The sequence below is a fragment of the Pteropus alecto genome, unplaced genomic scaffold (genome assembly GCF_000325575.1).
Source record: "Pteropus alecto unplaced genomic scaffold, ASM32557v1 scaffold94, whole genome shotgun sequence".
NCBI lineage: Eukaryota > Metazoa > Chordata > Mammalia > Chiroptera > Pteropodidae > Pteropus > Pteropus alecto.
The window spans coordinates 8,224,283-8,246,451 of record NW_006437736.1 but is presented as its reverse complement, the minus strand read 5'-3'; the positions used below and the strand labels follow the sequence as shown (position 1 = coordinate 8,246,451).

The following is a 22,169-nucleotide window of genomic DNA, read 5'->3' as shown; positions in this document are numbered from 1 at the left end:
TCAGCATGTTTTAGAACAACCTTTATACATGTAATTCTGGTTATAAATATCTGACTTTTAACAATAATATGCTACTTATTGACTAGCCCAGTTTATTTTAGAGTCTTCTGCTTCCAATAATAGGAAAATCTAAATACTCTTCTCCCTAATATGGCAAGGAATTAGAATGACCTTTGTTCATGTTAGCTTCTTCATTTTCACACATAATTTTTTCAAAACTACTCTCTTAACTAATGTACACCTTTCCTTGATAAACACTTGCCTTGGCTTTTTTCAGTTCAGGCAAATGGTTAAACGACAAATAACATTCCGTTGACTATAAGATACTATTGATTGTAAGGTGTATCTCAATTTTGGTGGTACAAAGTCATTTGCTGATATCTATTCCTCAGTTAAACCAACAAATATTTTTGACTGAATGCCATGTGCTAGGTATTATACTGAGCTCTGGGATTACAAACAGAAATAAGACATGCTTATGAAGGGAAGATTTAGATAGTAAATCTTTGCTGTATTCCCTTTGAAATAATTTTAAGAGAATTCAAGGAAATAAATAACATCTTGTCTTTTATCCTAAAACTTTATAGGATCTTCATATATATTTGTATATATGAGTTCATTCTCCAATTCCTACTCTCAATTTCTGGATTAATGTCCCTCCAATGACTTGTTTTGATTATTCTCTGGGTAATTTATTGAGTTTCACCATTCCTCTTGCCTCTCGTGTTACCTATTCATGTTCTTTCTCTGCTCTTGGGATTTTTTTAAAAGCATGTTTGTTTCTCATCAGGAAAGATTAAAAACAGTTGCTCTTGTTGTTTTCTCCAGAGTTTGTCTAGATTAACTATGGTGGTGCTGTGGCTTTTGATTTGGTGTAGTAAGACTTATCTCAAATAAACCTCAGGAAGCGGATTATGTTTTAGGGGAAAAAATTAACTATTTTTAAAAATAAGAAAGGATGCTTGATATTACCTATGCTTATAGATTTTTTAACTTTTAAAATTTTTATTTTAAAGTAATCACAAGCCTACAAACTAATGGGTAAGTATAGTACAGAGATACACATTCTGAACCATTTCAGAATAAGTTGCCAGTCAGATGCCCCATCACCTACAAATATTTTAGTGTGTATTTCTCACAAACCAGGACATCTTCCTTCACAACCACAGTGCAGTGATCAAAATCAGGATATTAACATTGGTACAGTACCACCATCTCATACTTGGACCATAGTAAGACATTGCCAGTTGTCCCATTAATGTTCAGTTCAGAGTCATGGTTATCATTTAGTTGTCATGTCTTTATTCCTCTGGAACAGTATCTCAGCCTTTGCTTGTCTTTAATGACCTTGACCCTTTTTAACATGTCAGATCAATTATTTTACACAATGTCCATCAGTTTGGATTTGCCTGGTGTTTTCTTATGATTAGATTCAGGTTATGCATCTTTGGCAGGAATGTCACAGAAGGCTGCTATGTTTTCTCACTGCATCTTATCAGGTGGCATATGATTTTGATTTGTCCCATTACTGACTGATAGAGCTCACTTTCATCACATGGTTTAAATGCTGACTGTCAGGTTTCTCTACTTTAAAATAACTCTCTTTTCCCTTTGTAATAAGTATTTTATGGGGAAGTACTTTGAAATTATGTAAAAATTTCATTTCTCATCAAAATTCCAATTATTCATTTATTTATATCTCTACAGACTTCGAGTTGTCTATTCAGTGTGTTATTCATTTAAATCATTATTTTGATTCTCAAATTGTTCTTGATTTAGCCAATAGAAGGCCCTTCAGGCTGACTTCTGTGTCCTTTTGGCATGTCCTCATCATTCTTTGAGCACTTCTTTGCTTTCTGGTGAAAGAAATTCCATTCCAACACTATAGGATTCATTCTAGTTTTCTCTCATTCCATATTTGTAGCCTTCTTCTTTGGCAGTGAGAACCTGGTTCCCATTTGATAAATCTCACGTAGGTAACCGATCTTCCATTGTTGCTGCCAGCCCTGCCCTGAGTCTATGCCTTTCTCAGCTTACTTGAGCTTTGACACCCTGCACTGGGATATTCTCCCTTTGTCCCCAGTGGACACCCTCCTTAGATACCTGCTCACCTCATTCAAGCTCTGACCCTCCATTTCAAGTTACCTTCCTGCAAGAACCTTACTTGGTCTCTATACCCCTTTCTGAATTGAGAATTGATAGTCTTTTTTCTAAATAATCTTGTATTAAAAGCTTTCGTAAATTTTTAAAATTTTGCAGGTGTTCATTTGGTAGTTACATTTATGTCAATTTTTATTCTAAACCAAGGGTTGGCTAGGTGGTAAATATTTTTGGCTTTGCAAGTCAGCAGGCAAAATCAAGACTATTATGTAGGTACTTATATAACAAACCATTTCATTTTAAAATGTAAAAACCATGCTTAGCTCGTGGGCTAAGCAAAATCAGATGACAGACCAGATTATTTAGAATTTTTTTTTAGATAACACTTGTATTATGATTTAAAGTTTACAAAATGCCATTTATGCACTCATATAATCATTTATCTATTATTCAACAAATCTTGCTAGGTCCAATGCTAGATGTTACAGAGATATATCTTGTAAGGTAAATATCATTAGCCCATTTTTCAGCCAAGATGTTGAGACTTTGGTTAAGTAATTTGTTGAACTTACTCATCCAACAAGTGAAGTAAAAATATTATTCATTGACTTTTATCCTCTTGGCTTGATAGTAGAATCTGTTCATTGATTAGGGATTCACTTAATTTGCCACAATATTGAAAATTGAAAATGTCTCAAGTACCTAGAATAATAGTTTGCTTTTAGTTTGTATTTTCTGCATCCATTTAATTGGTTGGTGTTTTCTCTAGATGTGGTTTGGAGAAGACCTGCCTCTAAGTCCACGGAGTCCTCTGATCCCCAGACATGGGCCAGGTTTGGCCGATGTTTGTCAGTATGACGAGTGGATAGCTGTGAGGCATGAAGCCACCCTGTTGCCCATGCAGGAAGATTTGTCAATCTGGTTATCCGGTTTATTAGGTAAGGCTTAAAAAGATACTCAAAATGGTGTCCTCTTACTCAGTAAATATTTATTTAGAATCGTGTTTGTTGTCAAGGAGTGCTTGTTTTAGAGGCTGGGGATACTCCAGTGAATGAAATATTCAATGTCTTTGTCCTTACAAAGCTTATACTCTAGTTAGGGAGATATTCCATTTCACCCTGACCTTAGGGCTTGAATAAATAGTAAGGAAGTTTGAGGTTTAACATTTTCACTGATAATGTTAAAATCTTTTTTTAAAGTATATAGGTCTAATTTTCGGATCTATATTTTACTGATCCCTCTGCCCCCTTAATCTTGTATAAGCCATGAGATTCTGAGTGGAATTTATCCTGTAGTTGAAATGATGACTCTCTCTAGGCATTGAGGGGTGGAGGCATATGAAACCTAGGAGGAAATGTCATGTTGGAGAATGTTTGGCATCATATTGTTTTACTTAGTTGAAAAATATGAAAAGTACTCTGAATTTTCTCTGCAGAAAAACTTCTCTTTTTAATATAGAATTTCATGTAGCGTTGCAAGATTTTTGTGAAGAGGAATACACAAAGCTTATCAATGGCCTTCCCAAGATAATTAAAAACACAGCAAACACTCAGTTTAGATATCTGGTATCAGTTTGATTTGGAAATTTAAAAAAAAATTATTGTGTAATAAAGCCTCTAAAGAAGGTATTTTAGAGGTGAAAAGTTGTATTCCCCGGGTGTTTGTTACATTACCATCTTTAATTTTTAAATTGCAACAAAGCACATTTTATTCATAGAGAATTTTTCTTGTGTAAGCAGTAATGTGCAGTGAAGCAAAACTTAACATTAATAGTGAATATTTACATATAAAACACTGATCTTTTTAAAATGAAATAAAGATTCATGTCAGTTTTCTTTATTTTTTTCTGTACTCCTACATCAGATATTTTTATTTTAGTTGACTTCTTTAATTTGACATTCTTTGCTGTTTTAACTGTACCTTCTAAGAGTGAATAATTGTAGTCTAATCTAATATTTGTCTAGTATTTCAGCTCTAATCCAATTACCTTTAATTAAATTTTAACCATATTGTTTGAATTTACTGTTTCTAGAAGCTTAACTTCAAAATATGTTTTTAGGTATTGAAATTAAGGCAGAAAGGTTATTGGAAGAACTCGATAATGGAGTACTGTTATGCCAGCTGATTGATGTTCTTCAAAACATGGTGAAGACATGCAACTCCGAAGAGCCAAGGGTAAGAAGATGTTTGGCAGTAGTGATTTTATACCTTGGTACATACTAATTTATTTATGTACGTTTCTTATTATCTCTACAAGGCTGTAAATGGCCACCCCAGCTATCTGTAAGACCTTGGCTCATTTACTTAATTTTTTTGAGAATCTGGAAAAATAGTTTTACTTGTAAAGTGGAGATATCAACATTTACCATATAGGATTTATTTGCAAAGATTCAGCAAAATTAAATGAGATAATCTATAGATAGTGTTTAGTTTAGTGCCTAGTACATAGTAAATATCCAGTAGCTGGCTCTTCCCAAGAACAATAATATAGGATTATTGTGAGAGTTAAATGAGAAAAGAGTTTGTGATGGTTCCTGGCACATAGTTAAGAGCTGTCGTCATCGTCGTCATCATCATCATCATCATCATCATCATCATCTTTACAGTCTTCATATATTGTCTTGGTGGGTAAATTCTATAAATATTGGTTGAATGAATAATAATTTTTTAGCTAGTTTTCCTCTATTGACACTCAAGTTGTATTTTAAAATAGATAAGGTTTTCTCTCTTTTCATCAAACATGGGATCTGGACAGTCACACAGTGTTGGTAGAAGTATAAAGTGGTATCTTTCTGGGGAACAGTAATATATATCACATTGAAAATAAAACACATCCTGTGATACATAACAGTTCTACTTCCAGGAATTTATTTTAAGAAGAAAATCACAAATTCATAAACACAATTGTGCAAAAAATTAAGAACAACCTAAATGCTCATCAGTAGAGAAGTTGTTAAAAATTAATGACAGTACGTAAACACAGCGGAATAGTATCTGTCTATTCATTAGAAATGACTATTTAAATCTGTTATTTTTTTATCCTAAAAGATGCCTACAACCTATCTATTGTGAAGTATGCATGAGCACATACACACACAAATCAGATATCAGAATAGTGCTTACGCAAGTTTCTGGAGGTATATACCAGGTGTATACTTGTGCCCAGTGATGGCTCGCTAAAATGTGGGTAAGAGATTTCAGTTGATACTAACCACCTTTGTGTTTAGCTGTATTGTTTGATTTTGATTTTTAAAAAATTTTGCAATGAATCATATAATCATATACATTAGAAAAAATCACAAGACTATTTTAATTCTTGAAAATAATAGCAATAGGAAGAATATATAAGGAACTGGTAATAGTGGTTATCTCTAGGGAGAGAGAGAGAGGAACCGAAGGGTAGATGTGGGAGAAAGACATATTATACTCTGCTGTGCCTGTTGCATTTTTTAAAATCATATGCATGAATTGCTTATTCAAATAAAAGTGTAAACTAAAATAAAACTAAAAACTTCCCAGCCTCAGCAGGATTATCTAAATACTCTTCAGGATTCTGCAAAACTTAGATCATCAAATTTCAAAGAACTCGAATTAAGAATGGCCTACTGCTTCCTTATTTGATAGTCTCCTCAGGAAATTCAGAATTATATTTATGAATCTGCAAATAAGGAAGTGAGGAAACATGAGTGTGTCTGTTAATCTCTAACACAGCAGTAATTTTTTGTTTATATTAAACTATGTGTGGAGAGACATACTGTAGAGATGTACTTTGGAATTATTAGACCGTTATTTTTAATTAAAATTTAAATTTAAAGGATTCTTGTATCGTATCATTTCTTAAAAGAAAGAGGTTAGAGGTGCTTTATTCTTCTGCTAATTTTGACCTAGGAATCATTTTCTGAAATATACTTAAAGGACAGTAAAATAAAATAGTTTTGAAGATACTTTTTCCTCCTACTGTTGTATACTTTTTAGTTACATTCAATGCACTGAGCATTTCTTCAGTGATATTAAAATGGATATCTAATGAAAATATTCTTGATGCATTTTTTTAAATTATTATTTTTTTGTATGTTCCAGAATTTTTCAATGAGAAAGGTGCCCTGTAAGAAAGATGCTGCCTCGGGTTCATTCTTTGCTAGAGACAATACTGCAAACTTCCTTCACTGGTGTAGGCACATTGGGGTTGATGAAACTTACCTCTTTGAATCTGAAGGTTTAGGTAAGTGTTCTTGTCATTATTTTTTGTGCTTAATGTTAGGATATTTCTGTATGCTTTACCTCTAATTTTTCTTTCCGAATAAAGACTTGAATGGTACATCTCGTTTTCCTAGAAAAATGTATACTTTAAATATATGTGACACAATTGGAGAATCCAATTCTAATTCAGATATATTAAGCTTTTCATTTATAGTTCAAACTTACATATCTAGAATGCCCTAGAAATGTTTTACTTCCTAAATGAGTTGCCTATGGGAAATTTCTGGACTAATGCTTTGCTAATTAATGTTTTCATTAAGAATTACTCTACCAAGTCTAAATTACTAGTGATTCTAAATTGCTAGTAATGATATATGTTCATGGTGTTTAGATTTACCTTGTAAACAGCAGCTGCCAACTTGATTATCTAAATGAATTAATGTTTTTGACAGTTCATTTGAGAAAGTCATGCTCTACTGAAGAATTATTGACATTTTTTCTCATTTCCTTTAAGTCAACAGATGTATCTATGCAGTAACTAAAGTGGAAGCTATCTGAACTTTAGGCTATATATGTATTTCTTCAAAGCATTTACACATGTATATACATATATATGTGTGATGTACACACGCATACATACAAAACATTTATAATGTTTTGATAGGAGCAGTAGCCCACCCTGGGGAGGGGGTCGTGGGAGTAGTAGTCTGCCCTGGTAGAGAGAAGTATTTTATTACCGACATTGTTTGGAATTGCTGGTTAATGGTGATAATAAAAAGCGAACTGACTTTTAGCTGATTTTAATATTGTTTTAAATTCTTTATTGACCTTGCACATCCTTGTTGCCTGCATGCAGGTAGCCTGCTCCTACTGCTACCTGTTTAGTATGTCTCTTGATAGTCCTATCCAGTGTAGAATAGAATAAAACATAAAATGTGATTGATATTTTACCACCCCCATCCCTCCACTTGCACCCTGCTTTAATCCAGGTGTGCTGATCATTATTGACAATGTGGCTGATTTAATGGCATATACAGCTTCTAGAAATCAAAGGGAAGTGAAAATGCTTTGAGTTCTCTAGTTTATAGTTTATTATTTCTGACAGGTTATAAGATTGTTGTGTATTTCTCGTTCTCAATAGAAAGCATCTTCTTCTGTCCTGATAGTCAGTATAGGACTAAATAAAGCACTGCCGATAACATTAATTCATTTTTAGGCATTGAACTGATGAGCTAATGTTTTTACTTTCTAAAGGTCTCAGAGATGAGCCTCTGCATTTTTTATGTTTTGCTAGGAACTCAAAGCAGTTAAAAAAACAAATACACCATTTAAAGGTACATCTAAGTGTTCAGAGAAACAACTTTAATGAAAATTTCAGCATAAATTCCTTCTGGTATGAATTTTATTTTATTTTATTTTTGTTTTTTGGTATGAATTTTAAAGTCAGATATAGGCCTCTTTGTTGCTTTGTTCTTGGAGTATATAATCAAAGAACTGTAATTTCCATTCAGTAGTCAGTATACATGCAATTTATCACACATACCATTATTAATTAGGGTTCAGAAGTTTCCTACAGATTTTAACTCTAAGAACAGAAATAGAAAGGTAGGTGATCTACATTACCATATTGATACATTTAGCACAAGTTCTAATGATCAGAGTTTTTTTTGTTTTGCTTTGTTTTGTTTTGCTTTGTTTTATTTTTTTTTAAGGATCTCTAAACTGTTAGGCTTAGCATTTAGGTTCCCTTTTAATTAAATTTTTTTTTTAATTGTGGTAAAATATACAGAACAAAACGTACCATCTTAACTATTTTTAAGTATATGAGATTTTTTATTTATAGCATTTAAAAAATTAAGATATCCTTCATGTAACATAAAATTCATCACTTCATAATGTCCACATCAGTGGTTTTTAGTATGTTCACTGTCTTGTGCAACCGTCACCATTAATTAATTCTAGAACATTTCCATGTCTCTCAAAAGAAAACCCATACCTGTTAGCAGTTAGTCCCAACTATGTGCTTCCTGCCTCTATCCTCTTGCACCTGCTAATCTATCTACTTTCTTTCTCTATGGATTTACATATTCTGGACATTTTATATACATGGACTTACACAATATTGTGGCCTTTCGTGTTGGACTCCTTTCAGTTTGCATAATGGTTCATTTATGTTGCAGCATGTAACAGTACTTCATTCCTTTTTATGACCGAATAATATTCCATTGTGTGGATAAGACCACATTTTTAAAATATGCTGTCAGCTGATGCACATTTTGGTTATTTCTACTTTTTGGTTATTGTAATTAATGCTGCTATGAATATTTGTACACAAATTTTTGAGTATGCAGACATTTTTAATTATCTCAGGACTATACCTAGGAATTGTTGGGTCATATAATCTATGTTTATCTTTTTGAGTAACTACCAAACTGTTTCACAGTGGCCATGCCATTTTATATTCCCACTAGCCATGCATAAAGGTTCCAGTTTCTTCAAATTTTCAACAACACTTGTTACTGTTCTATTACTACTACTACTACTACTATTATTATTATTATAACTATCCTAATGGATATGAAATGGTATCTCATCATAGTTTCGATTTGTATTTCCCTAATGACTAATGATGTCGAGCATCTTTTCATGGGCTCTTTGGCCATTTGTATATCTTCTTTAGACAAATGTCTGTTCAAATCTTTAAATTTATTTCTAAGTACTTTTTTCTTCTTGAAGCTATTATAAATGGAATCAGTTTCTCAGATGTATTTTCAGATCGTTTATTACTAGTGTGTTAAGTTCAATGAGTTTTGTGTATTGATCTTGTATCCTACAACTTTGCTGAACTTGCTTATTAGCTCTGATATATTTTTTTCATAGATTCTTTAGGCCTTCCTATACAAAGGACCAAGTCATCTGTAAATAGAAATAGTTTTCCTTCTTCTTTTCCAATCTGGATGCCTTTTATTTATTTTTCTTGCCAACATTCCCTTGCCAGAACCTGCAGTACACTGTTGACTAGAAGTGATGAGAGTGGATATTCTTCTCTTTTCCCTGGGCTTAGGAGGAAGACCTTTGCCATTACTAATGATGTTAGCTGTGGGTTTTTATATATGTCCATTTTCGTAGTTATAAAATTCCCTCTGTTCCCAGTTTGTTGAGTCTTTTTTTTAATCATGAAAGAGTCTTTGATTTTGTCAAGTGCTTTTTCTGTGTCTGCTGAGATAATTATGTATTTCTTTTCCTTTATTCTATTAATATGGTATATTGTATTTATTGATTTTCATATGTTGAACTACTGTTGTGTTCTGGGATAAATCCCACTTGCTGCTGGATTCAATTTGCCTGTATTTCATTGAAGATTTTTATATCTATATTTATAAAGGACGTTGGTCTTTAGTTTCCTTGTGATGTCTTTGTCTGGCTTTGGTATTGGTAATATCGGCCTTATAGAATGAGTTAGGAAATGCTCCCTCCTCTTCTGTTTTTGAAAGAGTTTGAGAAGACTATTAACACATCGTTCTATGCTAAAGATAGTTTAGAATAAAATTGATGTGCTACATCTCTTCAAATAGTGTCTCCTGTCGAAAGAATTAAAATATAATTTAATGTTACTTAAGCCCTTACCGTTTTAGAATTAAAGTGCTATACAAATAAGGGTCCATGGTAAGTTTTCATCTCCTTGTTAGTCTTTTTTTTTTTTTTTTTTTGAATGGAAGATGATAATATAAGGAGAAAACAAAATGTCTTATCTAAATCTCTAGACAAGTAAACCTACTGTCTTCATCATTCTTTTTTTTTTTTTTACTTCTTCCATGCCAGAAATATATTCCCCAATTTAATTTTGCCCCTTAAAATATGTGGTCTTATTTTTTCACAGTTTTGCACAAAGATCCAAGACAGGTATATCTTTGTCTTCTTGAAATTGGTCGAATCGTATCAAGGTATGTATTCCACAATATTTCAGAATTTCAGTGTCAATAGTGAGAACACTCTTTTCTATAAAAAAATTTGATTGGAATAAAGTAACTTAATTTTCTGTTTTTTTCTTATTTTTTCTTTATGTTTTTTCATTCTGTTTGTGTGAGCTACATCATTTGTCAACAGCTTGCTCATATAGCTTGCCTTCATTTACCATTAAACTGTAAAAGCGGTTACTTAAACTTTTTAGATTAGGAATAAAGTAAGAGCATGTAGTCTTTTATCAGTTTGAGGAGAGGCAAACCCTCTAGACACAAAGAGGATCCGATAAGAAAGCCAAGGCTTGGTATCTTCCATACCTAGCTCAGCCTCATCTTTACTCACAAGCTGATTTTAAAGGTACCTTTCAGGATCCTTGGTTAAATATTGGGAGCATCCAGTAACCCAAATATATGCTATGATGTGAAGATTATAATTTGAATTTTGGTAATCTGTGCGGCATTAAAAATCATTTCCAGACATCCCAATGAAATAGTTAGTAGAAGAGTGTCATACAGACTTCATTTAAAAAATAAAATATAACCTATTGTGATATTCAAGGAAGTGCTTGGTTTGGACTTTGCTCGAATGATGAGATCCCTTAATTGGTTTTCAGATATGGAGTTGAGCCACCAGTGTTAGTAAAACTTGAGAAAGAAATTGAATTAGAAGAGACCTTACTTAATACTTCTGGGGCTGAAGATTCCATCAGCATTCCAAAATCATGCTGTCAACATGAAAAGCTGCATGAAGCTGTAAGTAATTGCCACAATATGCTGTGTTAAAGTCATATAGTTTGCCACAGGTGTTGCCATGTTTAAAAGAAAATGTTTCTTATTTAGAATATACACCAGTCCTTATTTCTACTCCCTGGTGAGTTAAAGGCATTGTAAGATAAAGATGACTTTTTGTTGCTTGTGTATGATGAAGAAAGGATGTGTAGTTGAGTGTTGGGGCAAAAAGCTGAAATCCATCATGAAGCATTCTATAGGCCACAAGATTTCATTGGTTCTCTTATTTATTTATTTATTTTTAAGACGGTTGTGTTATAATCTGATTTGCAAATTATAACCATTACTCTTTCGGTGATATTGAGGTTATATTGGCTTTATTGTAATAATCGAGGCATAAGATGATGAACTCGAGCAGTAGCAGCCGGAATGAAGCAAAAGGAACAAATAAAAGACATATTTAGGAAGTAAAATTGACAGGAATACTAATTCCGCTAGGAGTAGAGAAAATCAAGGATGATTTCTAAGGTTTCTAGGTAAATAGTACACTGATTCTTGGAAAATATAAGAGCAGGAAAAGTTGTGAGAGCGAATTGATGTGGTTTTTCTGAACATTCCCCCTGATCGAATATATGCAGATTTGTTAGATGGTGGGTCTCAACTGGAAAGTCTATTTAACTTTAACTGTTCTTCATTATGTAGGAGTTAATATGTAATAAGTTAACGTAATAAGTGATGGAGGTGAACTGAGTATCAAACATTCATTTCTGCTTAGACTGTTGCTTAGAATTCATGGTCTTTTTTTGGATTTTAGTATTTTATGAAGGTGCTTATGCACAAAGTTACTTAAGAAATAACAAGTCATTACTCATAAACATTTAGAAAGTGTTACTTTAATTGTTTTCTTTAATGTAATAAATGTCTATAGTAAAACATTTGGATAGCCTTGAAAGAAAATGTCAGCCTAAACAATTCATTATTGGGCCAAAGTATATTTACGAACATTGTATTATTGATTTATGTGATGACTGTGAATATGCGATGCAGTGATACTACGGTAGGTAAAAAATAAAACTTATTTTAAATCTCATATAACCTAAAATAATAAATAAAAAGGAAATCATTGGGAAAATATTTTATTAAATAGGAAATACAATGTGTTAATTTTCCTATTATATGAAGACCATACACAGTTTGATAAGAAAAGCATTCTCAGTAGATAATTGGGCAAGGATTGTTGTTCACACAAGAGGAAAATACAATGTTGAAACTTGCTGATAATCAAAGAAATCAGATATTCAATTTATCTCATTAGCAAAAATTTTTTAAATTATGAAACCTGGTGCTGGTAAATTCTGGTAAAACTATACTTAGGCATTGCTATTGACAATGGAAAATGATGTAAACTTTTGAAAAACATTGACAAATGGACATCAAGAGGCACAAAAATGTTCCTCTTTTATTTTTATTGTAATTGAAGAGAGACAACAGCATGAATGAAAGTGTTTACTGCACTATTATGTAAAATGGCGAAAAATTGGAAGCAATGTAAATACTCAAATAGGGCAATGGCTAGGCAAATTAGGATTCATTGTCTTAACAGAGTAATCATTTTATGTGGTAATTATGAGGACTATGTAGCAATAAGAAAAGTGTTTATGTTGTGTAAAGTATGTATATATAGACAAAGTATATACTTTGGAAGTAGTTGATAGTAGGTTAGTGCCCTTGCTAATGCTTTTAATTTCTTTAGCTACTTCCTCTAGTGTCATAATGTTAATTATGCAATAGATGAGACCAGAAGTAATATTTCTTATCCACAGTGCTTATTTCTTTTAGGCTCACTCCCTTATTTAGATTATGGGTTAGTGCTGATTTGTACTGCTGAATATAAGTGGTATTTGGATATTTTAAACAAAGAAATAGGTGACTTTTCATGTCTGCATTCTTGTTATGAAAACTAAAAAAGGAACACATTTCTCTAAACATATATGTGCTGTATGAATACATTCAGTGTTTAACCTATACATAAGTGATTTACAGAGATCTTAGGGTCATGTTTAAAATAAGGAACAATTATTACCTGATTCATTATTTAGAGTATTGCTGAAAAGTATACCCCTGCAATTCTGTGTACATGAAACTTTTATGGATAGAAAGTAGTGACTGAAATAAATACCTTTTTTTCAAAGTACTTTGGTTAACTGATGTGTATATGGTTCCAACAACTGTAAATTTTCACCCTAGTTTATTTTTAAGCTGTGTGTGTGTGTGTGTGTGTGTGTGTGTGTGTGTGTGTGTGTGTGTGAATGTGCACATACACCCAGGCAGTGGACTAGATAAACTTGAACTATAACTCAACAGATGATATTTTCATTTAACCAGTTTATTTTAAATATCAAATTCCTGAATTGCTTTTTACGTTTATTCCAGTTTTTACCATTTTATAGATATTTGCTGCAGTTAAAAATTCTGTAAGCTTCCTGAGAGATAGATATAGGTGTTTTTTCCCTGACATTCATCTCCTTAGCAGACTATTGACATAAAATGAGCATTTTTAGAAAAATACGTCTTGAATTTTTTGAAGTTTACCCAATCTTAGGTAAATAAGATATAAATATATCGCTGCCTGTTTTAACAGTAATTTTGGAACAAATCTAGATAGTCCCCCACAATATTAAGTTAGCACAATGTGAAGGGATGAGAATTTTTATGTAAGCTTTATCTGACTGGCCCTATCTTTGATTTGACACACGATGTTAATCCAGTTCTTTAAACAATTCAAGCCTAATGATGAACCCATGTGTTTCCTGTGACTTAATGAATGTGTTTTGAATTGACTTTGCTGTTGCACACAGTCACAGACTTTCTCCAGTAGTCAGTGAATGCACTACAAGCCTGATTGTGCTGGAGAGAGAAAGAGACTCAAGACTTCATCACGGCTAGTTTCATTAGATTAGATAATGTCTCATGTCAATATTTGTCTTTAAATGTTTATCTTTTGAGTTTGATTTTTCCAGCTATCAAATAACCTTGCATTTTAACGTTAAGACACTTTGTCACAGCACTAATTGTTGTTTATTTTTAATCTTAGGTGACACACATTGCTGAAGACCCTCCTTGTAGTTGCTCTCATCGATTTTCTATTGAATACTTATCTGAAGGACGGTACCGACTAGGGGATAAAATACTCTTTATAAGAGTAAGTCCATTCACATACCATTTACACACAGTTCTTATCGCTTTACCAGCCTCTTTTTGCTCCCCTTTTAGTTTTAAAAAATTGGACCAGAGGGTGTTATTAATGAAAGAATTTTACTGTGAAGGAAAAATATAAGATGCGTGCTTTCAGGAATGTATAATAAATTTAGGTAACACAACAGACAACTAACTACAGGATAACTAAGACTGTTTAGACATTGAATATAACTGAGTAAAAAAAAAATCTTCGTTTACCTTAGGTAACTTATTTCATTTTCTACATTTTCTAAAAAAATGATAATTTTCCATTATAATATGAAGAAAAAAACAAACCAATACCTCTAATAAAATTAAATATCAGTAATAAGAAAACAAAATAGAAACTTTGCATTTTGTAAGAATATATTCTTTGTGTCCTAAGTATGAAACCTTTTTTTATAGACACAGCATCTGTGTATGTGCTGACATGCTGAGATACACGATCATTTCCTTCCTTTGTCCCATCTGCAATTGTCTCCTTTGCTGATAAGGAGATTGAAGTTTCACCTGTTGAGCATTTTGTCCACTTCTGATACAAGAACTGTTTTAGTCTTAATATGAAAGTATTTAAAAATATAATTTTAACATTTATATTTCCTTTTATTTCATATATTGTTACCTCCCCACATCCCACTCAACTCACACAGAAACACCTATGCGTACTTTCTTTTAATTAGCTTTCTTTTTAAAGGCAACATGATATAGTGATAGTGTACAGAGCATAGGATTTAGAGTTAAAATTTTCAAGGCAATCTCTTAATGATTGTGCGGATTTGCCTGCTGAATGAATAGGGGCCTGAAATCCAGCTTGGACTGTGCTGGCAGACCCAGGATGTATCTTATCTGCACAAAAGCACCGTTTGGGTTGGGACAGCGTGGTACTTTGAGGCCAGGCTAAGCTCTGTGATTTGGGACAATTTACTTAATCTCTCAGAGCCGTAATTTTCTCATCCGCAAAGAAGAACTAGTAATAAATTATAACAAAGGTTTTGAAAGATTAAATTGATATAATACACATGAAAGTAATTTATTAAATTGTAAAGTACAAGTTTTAGTCATTTTTATCTTTCATAATTTTTTTTCTTTTTTGGGAGGCATTCTTTCTATATGTCTCCATTTCTCCTTTTCTCCCTTTCCTTCCCTCTCTCCTCTTTTATTCCTTTGATATTCAACTTTTTATTGAAAAATATTGCCTTTGTAATTTTGTATATTAGTAATTTGGACTTTTCAGGATGTAAGTTATACGTAAATATCTTCCTTACAAACTAAATGGTACGGCTTGTTAGTTGCATGATTAAATATGGATTAAATTTATTATTTTAACAACATAAAGAAGAGTGTCAATTTATAGTAAAGCTGTTGGCAGATACTCTGAATTTCATAGATCACAGCCATCACAGATCGTGCCTGCTAGTGAATTATAACTATGAACCTTACAGTTTTACAGCTTTATTTTTTACTTCTTTTTTGGGGGAAAGATGCTTCATGGAAAACATGTCATGGTTCGTGTTGGTGGAGGCTGGGATACTCTTCAAGGATTTTTGCTTAAATATGACCCCTGTCGAATATTACAGTTTGCCACACTAGAACAAAAAATTCTAGCATTTCAAAAAGGAGTTTCTAATGAAAGTGCACCTGACTCGCCTGCCAGAACACCTCAGCCTCCTGAGATGAATCCGTTGTCAGCAGTTAGCATGTTTCAGAAACAAAAATCAAAACCCGGTACTCCAGTTGGTGTTCCAAGGGGTAAAGAAAAGCAGGTACACCCCCCAGGCGTGTTGCTGCCAGCATCTTCCCTGAAAGCAGGTAACCTGGGCTCCGTGTCAGTTCGTTCTAAAATGCCAAATTCTCCAGCAGCGTCTTCTCATCTCAAACTCAAATCTTCAAAAGGTGTAACAAAGAAACCACAAGCTCCTTCAAACAACGCATCATCTTCACTTGTTACTTTAAATCCGGTCGGTAAAAGCACTTCTTCACCAGCTTTATCAAGAACTGCACCTGGTGTATCTGAGTCATTGAGAAAGGGAATTTCATCACCTAATACTGCTAAGGCCAAGTTTATTCCAGCCCAGAAGTCAAGAGATGTGCCCAAGTCTCCTCTTCTGCCAAATAAGTGTTCTGGGAAAACTGAATCAAAGCATTTGAAACACAGTCATATATTTTCCAGAGTTAATGCAGTATCTCCTTCAGCTGCACGTTTAAATTCATCATCAAAGTGTCCAAAACTGCCTAAAGCTTCTCCTACTGTCCAGTCCTCAGCAAAAATGACAAAATCCAGTTCCAAAACCGTAACCATAGGTCTAGGAACACAGTCTCAGCCTTCTGATGGAGCCCTGCGACCAGGGGCTGTGGCAGCACAGAAACTTAAGTCAGCCTTGAATTTAAACCCACCGCTTTCTGTATCCTCAGTTGCTCTTGCAAAAGATGCACAGGAATTGAAAGATAAGAATCTAGTTTCAGTTGCCAAAAAGCAGCCTCAGAATAAAAGTACATCCCAGAAGACAGGACCCAGCTCCCCAAAGTCCCCTGGCCGTACCCCACTGTCCATCATGAGTCTACCCCAGTCTTCTGCTAAAATACAGACTATACCAAAGTCAGCACAGACTGCCACTAAAAGCCAGCGTTTGGCTGTAGGGCCTCCAAAAAGTAGCAAAGCCCCAACTTCAACCAGGAAACCACCCTCATCTGGTAAGGAAGCAGGTAGCGGAGATAAAAAACCTACTGCAAATAAAAAAGAAGACGATGACCATTATTTTGTCATGACTGGAAGTAAGAAACCTAGAAAATAAATACAAATGTGTCATTTTAGAAAACAGGAAAGGAAGAGAGTGAATGCGTTAGTTTCACATGGTAAAAGGTTCTCCTATTTGTGTTTGTCTGAATAGGTTCAGACAATAAAACAATAATGTGGGCGTTAGAGGTCGAGGTGAGGGTAGAGGTTGGGGTGAGGAGAGGGGGCCTTAGAATTTATGTATCTGAATTTACCAGAAAGTACCCTTTTGAGGTGAGCAGTTGTTAAATCACATTTACCTGATTTTCACTCCATAGAATCTTTATTAATGTCTGCCCTTTAAGGGAAATACAAAGTCAAATAACACTACTAGAGCTATAGCTACAGTTGCTACATTTGGAATGTGTATTAAGTATAGGTTCACATTTATGTAGAGAGGTTACATACCTGCTAATAGCAGCAGTGGTGCTCTTAATATTAGTATTGCATTTTAGTAAAACAGTAATGGTTTGGCACTTGTCTTACAAAAGGCACCTAATTTAATTTTCTTAGCAGGATTGCCCAGTCAAACAATACCAAATACCAGTGGCTGCTGCTAATTAGCTTGGCGTTATTCTGGGTTTGGTAAAATTCTTATTACGTTTTTTTTAAGCTTTCCAAATCAGAGAGCACTGATTTTTTAACTGGATTATATTAATATTGGTAATATTTTGTTACCAATATTTTTGGTAAAAACCAGAATTTTTCATATATTATTTATAAGAATTTACACCTTGTATTTTAGATGGATGTTGTGCAATGTGAAAGGGGAAACTGATTTAATAGCTTTTAGCATATTAAAAATATTTTTTACTAATGTAATTACCTATGACTGCAGATATGAATTTTTACATTAATATGTTGTTTTAATATCAGAATTACATTTTAACAATCTTAAAATTAAGGTGATAAAGAATCTTAGAATAGTGCTATATAAAATGCTATCATATGGTTATTTTTCTTTAGATAGCACAATACCAGTTTTAATTAGATTCTTCCAATGACATTAATTTTCTTTTATAAATCATGTTGCCTTCAGTTTTTCAATGGCAAGTGAACAGTACACATTCAGCATTTTCTGCTCTGTAGGCAGATTCTCTAAGGAACATATCCAGATCATGTATCACTGCAAAGACTCCATCAATCTAAGATGATATTTGTAAATAATTTGTTTTTTAAGACATTGTGACTGTTTTTTAAAAAATTGTTAATGTACGTTCAGAAATATTAGGGGTATGTTTAATAATATTACAGTATTATCAGTTATCACAGGTTATTATGTTCAATATTGAGGTTTGTATTTCTCTATTTTAAACTATAATGTGTTTTCTATAACTATATTAAACAGTAATGGTTTACACAAATGTGCAATTGTAGAGTAAGCATCTTAAGCTGACTACTAATGTTCCATAGATTATAAAGTAGGAAAACTGTATAGAACTAAGTGACCTTTTGTCTGAGGAATGCAGTTAAAATCAAAGATATATGCAGGCTAGTTTTTGGAATAATGGATGCTTCTCTTAAGAAATGGTCACAAAATATTTGGTTTAGTTCTACTGTTGAGAGACGCCCAGATATGTACATCTTTGGAAAGTGAAGTCAGTGTTCAAGAAATGCTAGAAACGCTAGAAGCTTTACATTTTCAGTGGTCAGAAGTATTTCATGGATCTTTCAAAGAGGAAGAATTTTACCTTCAGGACAGCATTTATTCCGTTGTAAGATGAAACAATACTTCTGTATCATTAACTTCTAGAACTTAAAAAAAAAATAAATGATGTTACAGTGAACCTATGAATCCAAGTAGGTTTTACAATATGTGAACAGTCACTTTTGTGTCGAGAGTCATCAGGAATAAAAGTATTTTATTACACAGACATCTGGCTCAAAAACCAAAAATTGTGTTTTTTTGATAAATTGGTAATTAATATACAAATAGCCTTATTCTTCATTAGTAGGGAATTTGTCTAATTCATGTTGAATAAATTGTTGTTTATGTGTAGCTTACCTTTCCAAAATAAAGATTAAAAAAAAAATAAACAGTTGCTAAAAGATACGTTCTTCAAATATATTTTTAAATGTTGTTAAAGAACTAGTGCCTCTAATATTTTCACAATTTTTAAAATATATTGTTAAAGCTGGAAAAAAGTTTTCATTTCTCCCTAGTGATGCAAGATTGTAAAATATTTTATTTAATATTTACTGTTAAATATTAAGTTTAAATTACTGAAATAACCAGAAGAAATGTCTACTTTAAAAAAAAATGGAGGGTTTTTTTGCTATAATTTGTTAAGATGGCTAATATAGCAAATTAATCTTCAGAGAAAAATGAAATTCTGATTATTTTTACATTGTTTGGGCTTACATTAGGTGTTTCATAAACCTTAAATCTTTAAATTGCCTTGACAGATAAATTCTAACTTTCCTCTCTGCGCTGAGTTTACGATTTTTGATGAGGGAAATTGTTTTGAAAAACATTACTGTTTCTTTTGCAGTCTATCTCTATCTGATTTAAAATCTATTCTTTAAAAGGCTTCAATAACAGGCTGTTATGATACAGTCTTACATCCAGGTTCACAGACTGACTCTTTGAATACAACTTTGTATAAATTTTTTTCTTGTGCCAGCAGCATTTGTATCAGATGTTAACCTTTATTTTCTCAAGTATTAAAATTTAAACATATATATGGAGTTCTCAGTTTGCTTTTTTTTGTGTGTTCTGAATATATTCTGATCACTTGGTTCAAGTGAGACATTAGTATAGTTTTAATTTTATTGCTATTTAAAATGCCCTCCTTATGGAATTTATTTCACTGCATCCAGAATATTACAAGATTGTGCCATTAAGTAACAATATTTGATCTCCACAAGTTGCCGTATCTGCCAGAAGTTTACCTCAGTATGGCTGGACTCATATTTAATAATCTCTGAGATAACAAATAATTTATCAGTTATTAAAACATAATTCTATAGATTGCACAAATATTGTATTCACAGAAGGCTGATTGTAGGACTTTTCAATTTCTGTAATTCTGTTTTAATTTCACAGTTCAATACAGTTAGAATATTCTTGAAAAACTTTTTTCTATATGATCAGAGCAATTATAAAAAGTAATTCAATATGTACTTCCTGCTATGTTTTAAAAACAATACAGAAAAACACCACTTAGGCAAAAATTCTTATTTAATTTTCCTAATCATTTGTGAATGTAAAATTTTTAAATTTTTTATGAAATTTTGGGGAATATTAGAAAATATTAAACATTTGCCAGTAAATTTGGAACTATAGACATTTTATAAAATTTAAGCTGTTTTAGCTATAAGGAAGTTAGTTATAGCACATCATTAATATTGGTATAACCATAAAATAAGATACCATACAGCCATTTAAAATGACATAGATGTTTATTTATCTTATGTATATTTTGAGAGGCAGTGATAAAACATTAATATTGAATATTTCTATATTCGGCCAGGAACAATAATACAGCATGGTATCTGGGCACATGGTATGTGTTATAATAATTAACCTCTTGTGGCTGGCCTTTTAGAATTTCATATAATACACTTAAGAGACCAACTTTCTTAAATGACTTTTGGTAAATTATCTCAAATTATCATATGAAAATGAACAAATACAATAAATAGAATGGATTACTGTTGGATATGACTGTTGAGGACCTCTACTGGTCAAATGTGGCAGTGTTGAAATACTACTCAGTCACTTTTACTAAAACCTATTGAGTCATGGGAGATAAAAAGAGAAATAAGACAGTCATCACATTCAAGAACCTTGGTTTACATAGCTCTTTGCAACTCACAAAACACTTGATGCCATTAACATCCAATTTTCCGAACAATTTCATGAGACAGTATTATTATCTTCATTAGGATATAAGCACTATAAAGACAGGAATTGCATCTGTTTTGTTCACCACTGTGCTCCCAAAGCCTAAATCAATGCCTGGCACATAGTAGGCATTCTATAAATATTTGTTAATAAGTAAATGAATGAATTCTCTTTGTAGATGATGAAACTAATGTTCAAGAACGTTGACAGTAAATATAAAAATACCTACTAGGAATGACTAACTGAATTTTATTTGAAAGATTAATTTTTTTTATCTACTATACTTTTCCACAAACTTAGTTTGCTTTTCATATTAATGTGATAAAGAAAATAGGACTTCACTGGCATCTTTTAAAAAAATCGGCTGGAATAAGACATCCTGGTTTTCTCCTGAGAAAACTCTTGATTTAATTGTTTTTGAATTGCCTTTTATTGTAAATATTCTAAGCTTGAATAGATTTAGAGATTAGCGTATACTTATGTTTTTTGTTTAACATTTATAAAGCGGTTAACTATGTTCACAGTGTTAATCTTATTTTCAATCCTCAGGACAGCGCTCAGTAAATTTGCTGGATAAATGATGAGAGAAAAATCGGTTAAATCTAGCACAAAATACTTATATTAGCAATTAAAATCAGTTTCCTGACAGTGCAACGGAAGTGGATATTGGTCAAAGATACTACTGTAGGTGGCGCTAGAATCTCCACTTAAAGAAAAAACATTTAAAAATAAGTGTCCTCTACGTGAGGTTTCATAAGCTTCTTCCAAAAGGAGTAAATTCAAATTTCTCTCACACAGCCCTGAAAATGTGATCCAAAGTTGTGTCATGTAGATCCCTCCAATAATTCATTGCACCATGCTAGGTGCTCGTGAGCCCCCCAAAAAAGCTGCGGAAGAATAGGTATATTGGAAGAGAGAAATTTAAAATTTAAAATTTTAATCCTAAGCACCGAGGTAAAATGAAGGCAAGTGCCTTTAAACAGCAATTTGCAATAGTTTCCATTTACCTTAAGCATCAGCAAAAATAATTTTTGAAGTTCGTGAAGTCCCGGGTCTCCTCCCAGGTTAAAAACACACCAACTGCTGAGAATTACAGCCTTTGATATCAAGGAAGCTCAAAGAAAAGTTACGAAGGGAGACGAGTTTGGAGCCTTCAGAGGCACTGTTCTCTTGACTTTCCCCTCTCCTTCCTCCAGCCCTTCACCTGACTCAGTTATTCTTTCTATCGCAGCTTAAACGTTACTTAGAAATTTCCAGACGCTCCAAGCCTGTGTTGGATGCCTCCCACTTAAACTTTTCCTGTCATTGCAATGCTCCTGAC

General features: G+C 32.8%; 1 protein-coding gene across 1 annotated transcript in view; it reads left to right on the top strand.

Annotated features, from left to right (window-relative positions):
* GAS2L3 (growth arrest specific 2 like 3) overlaps nt 1–19,038 on the top strand; it is a 32,347-nt gene extending 13,309 nt beyond the window's left edge. Inside the window, exons 3-9 of the mRNA XM_006914558.3 lie at nt 2,870–3,038; nt 4,160–4,275; nt 6,181–6,322; nt 10,181–10,244; nt 10,877–11,015; nt 14,086–14,193; nt 15,710–19,038. Coding sequence (XP_006914620.1) covers nt 2,870–3,038; nt 4,160–4,275; nt 6,181–6,322; nt 10,181–10,244; nt 10,877–11,015; nt 14,086–14,193; nt 15,710–17,020 — 2,049 coding nt within the window. The 3' untranslated portion in view covers nt 17,021–19,038. The remainder of the gene's footprint in view (nt 1–2,869; nt 3,039–4,159; nt 4,276–6,180; nt 6,323–10,180; nt 10,245–10,876; nt 11,016–14,085; nt 14,194–15,709) is intronic.
* Nucleotides 19,039–22,169: the final 3,131 nt, after the last annotated feature.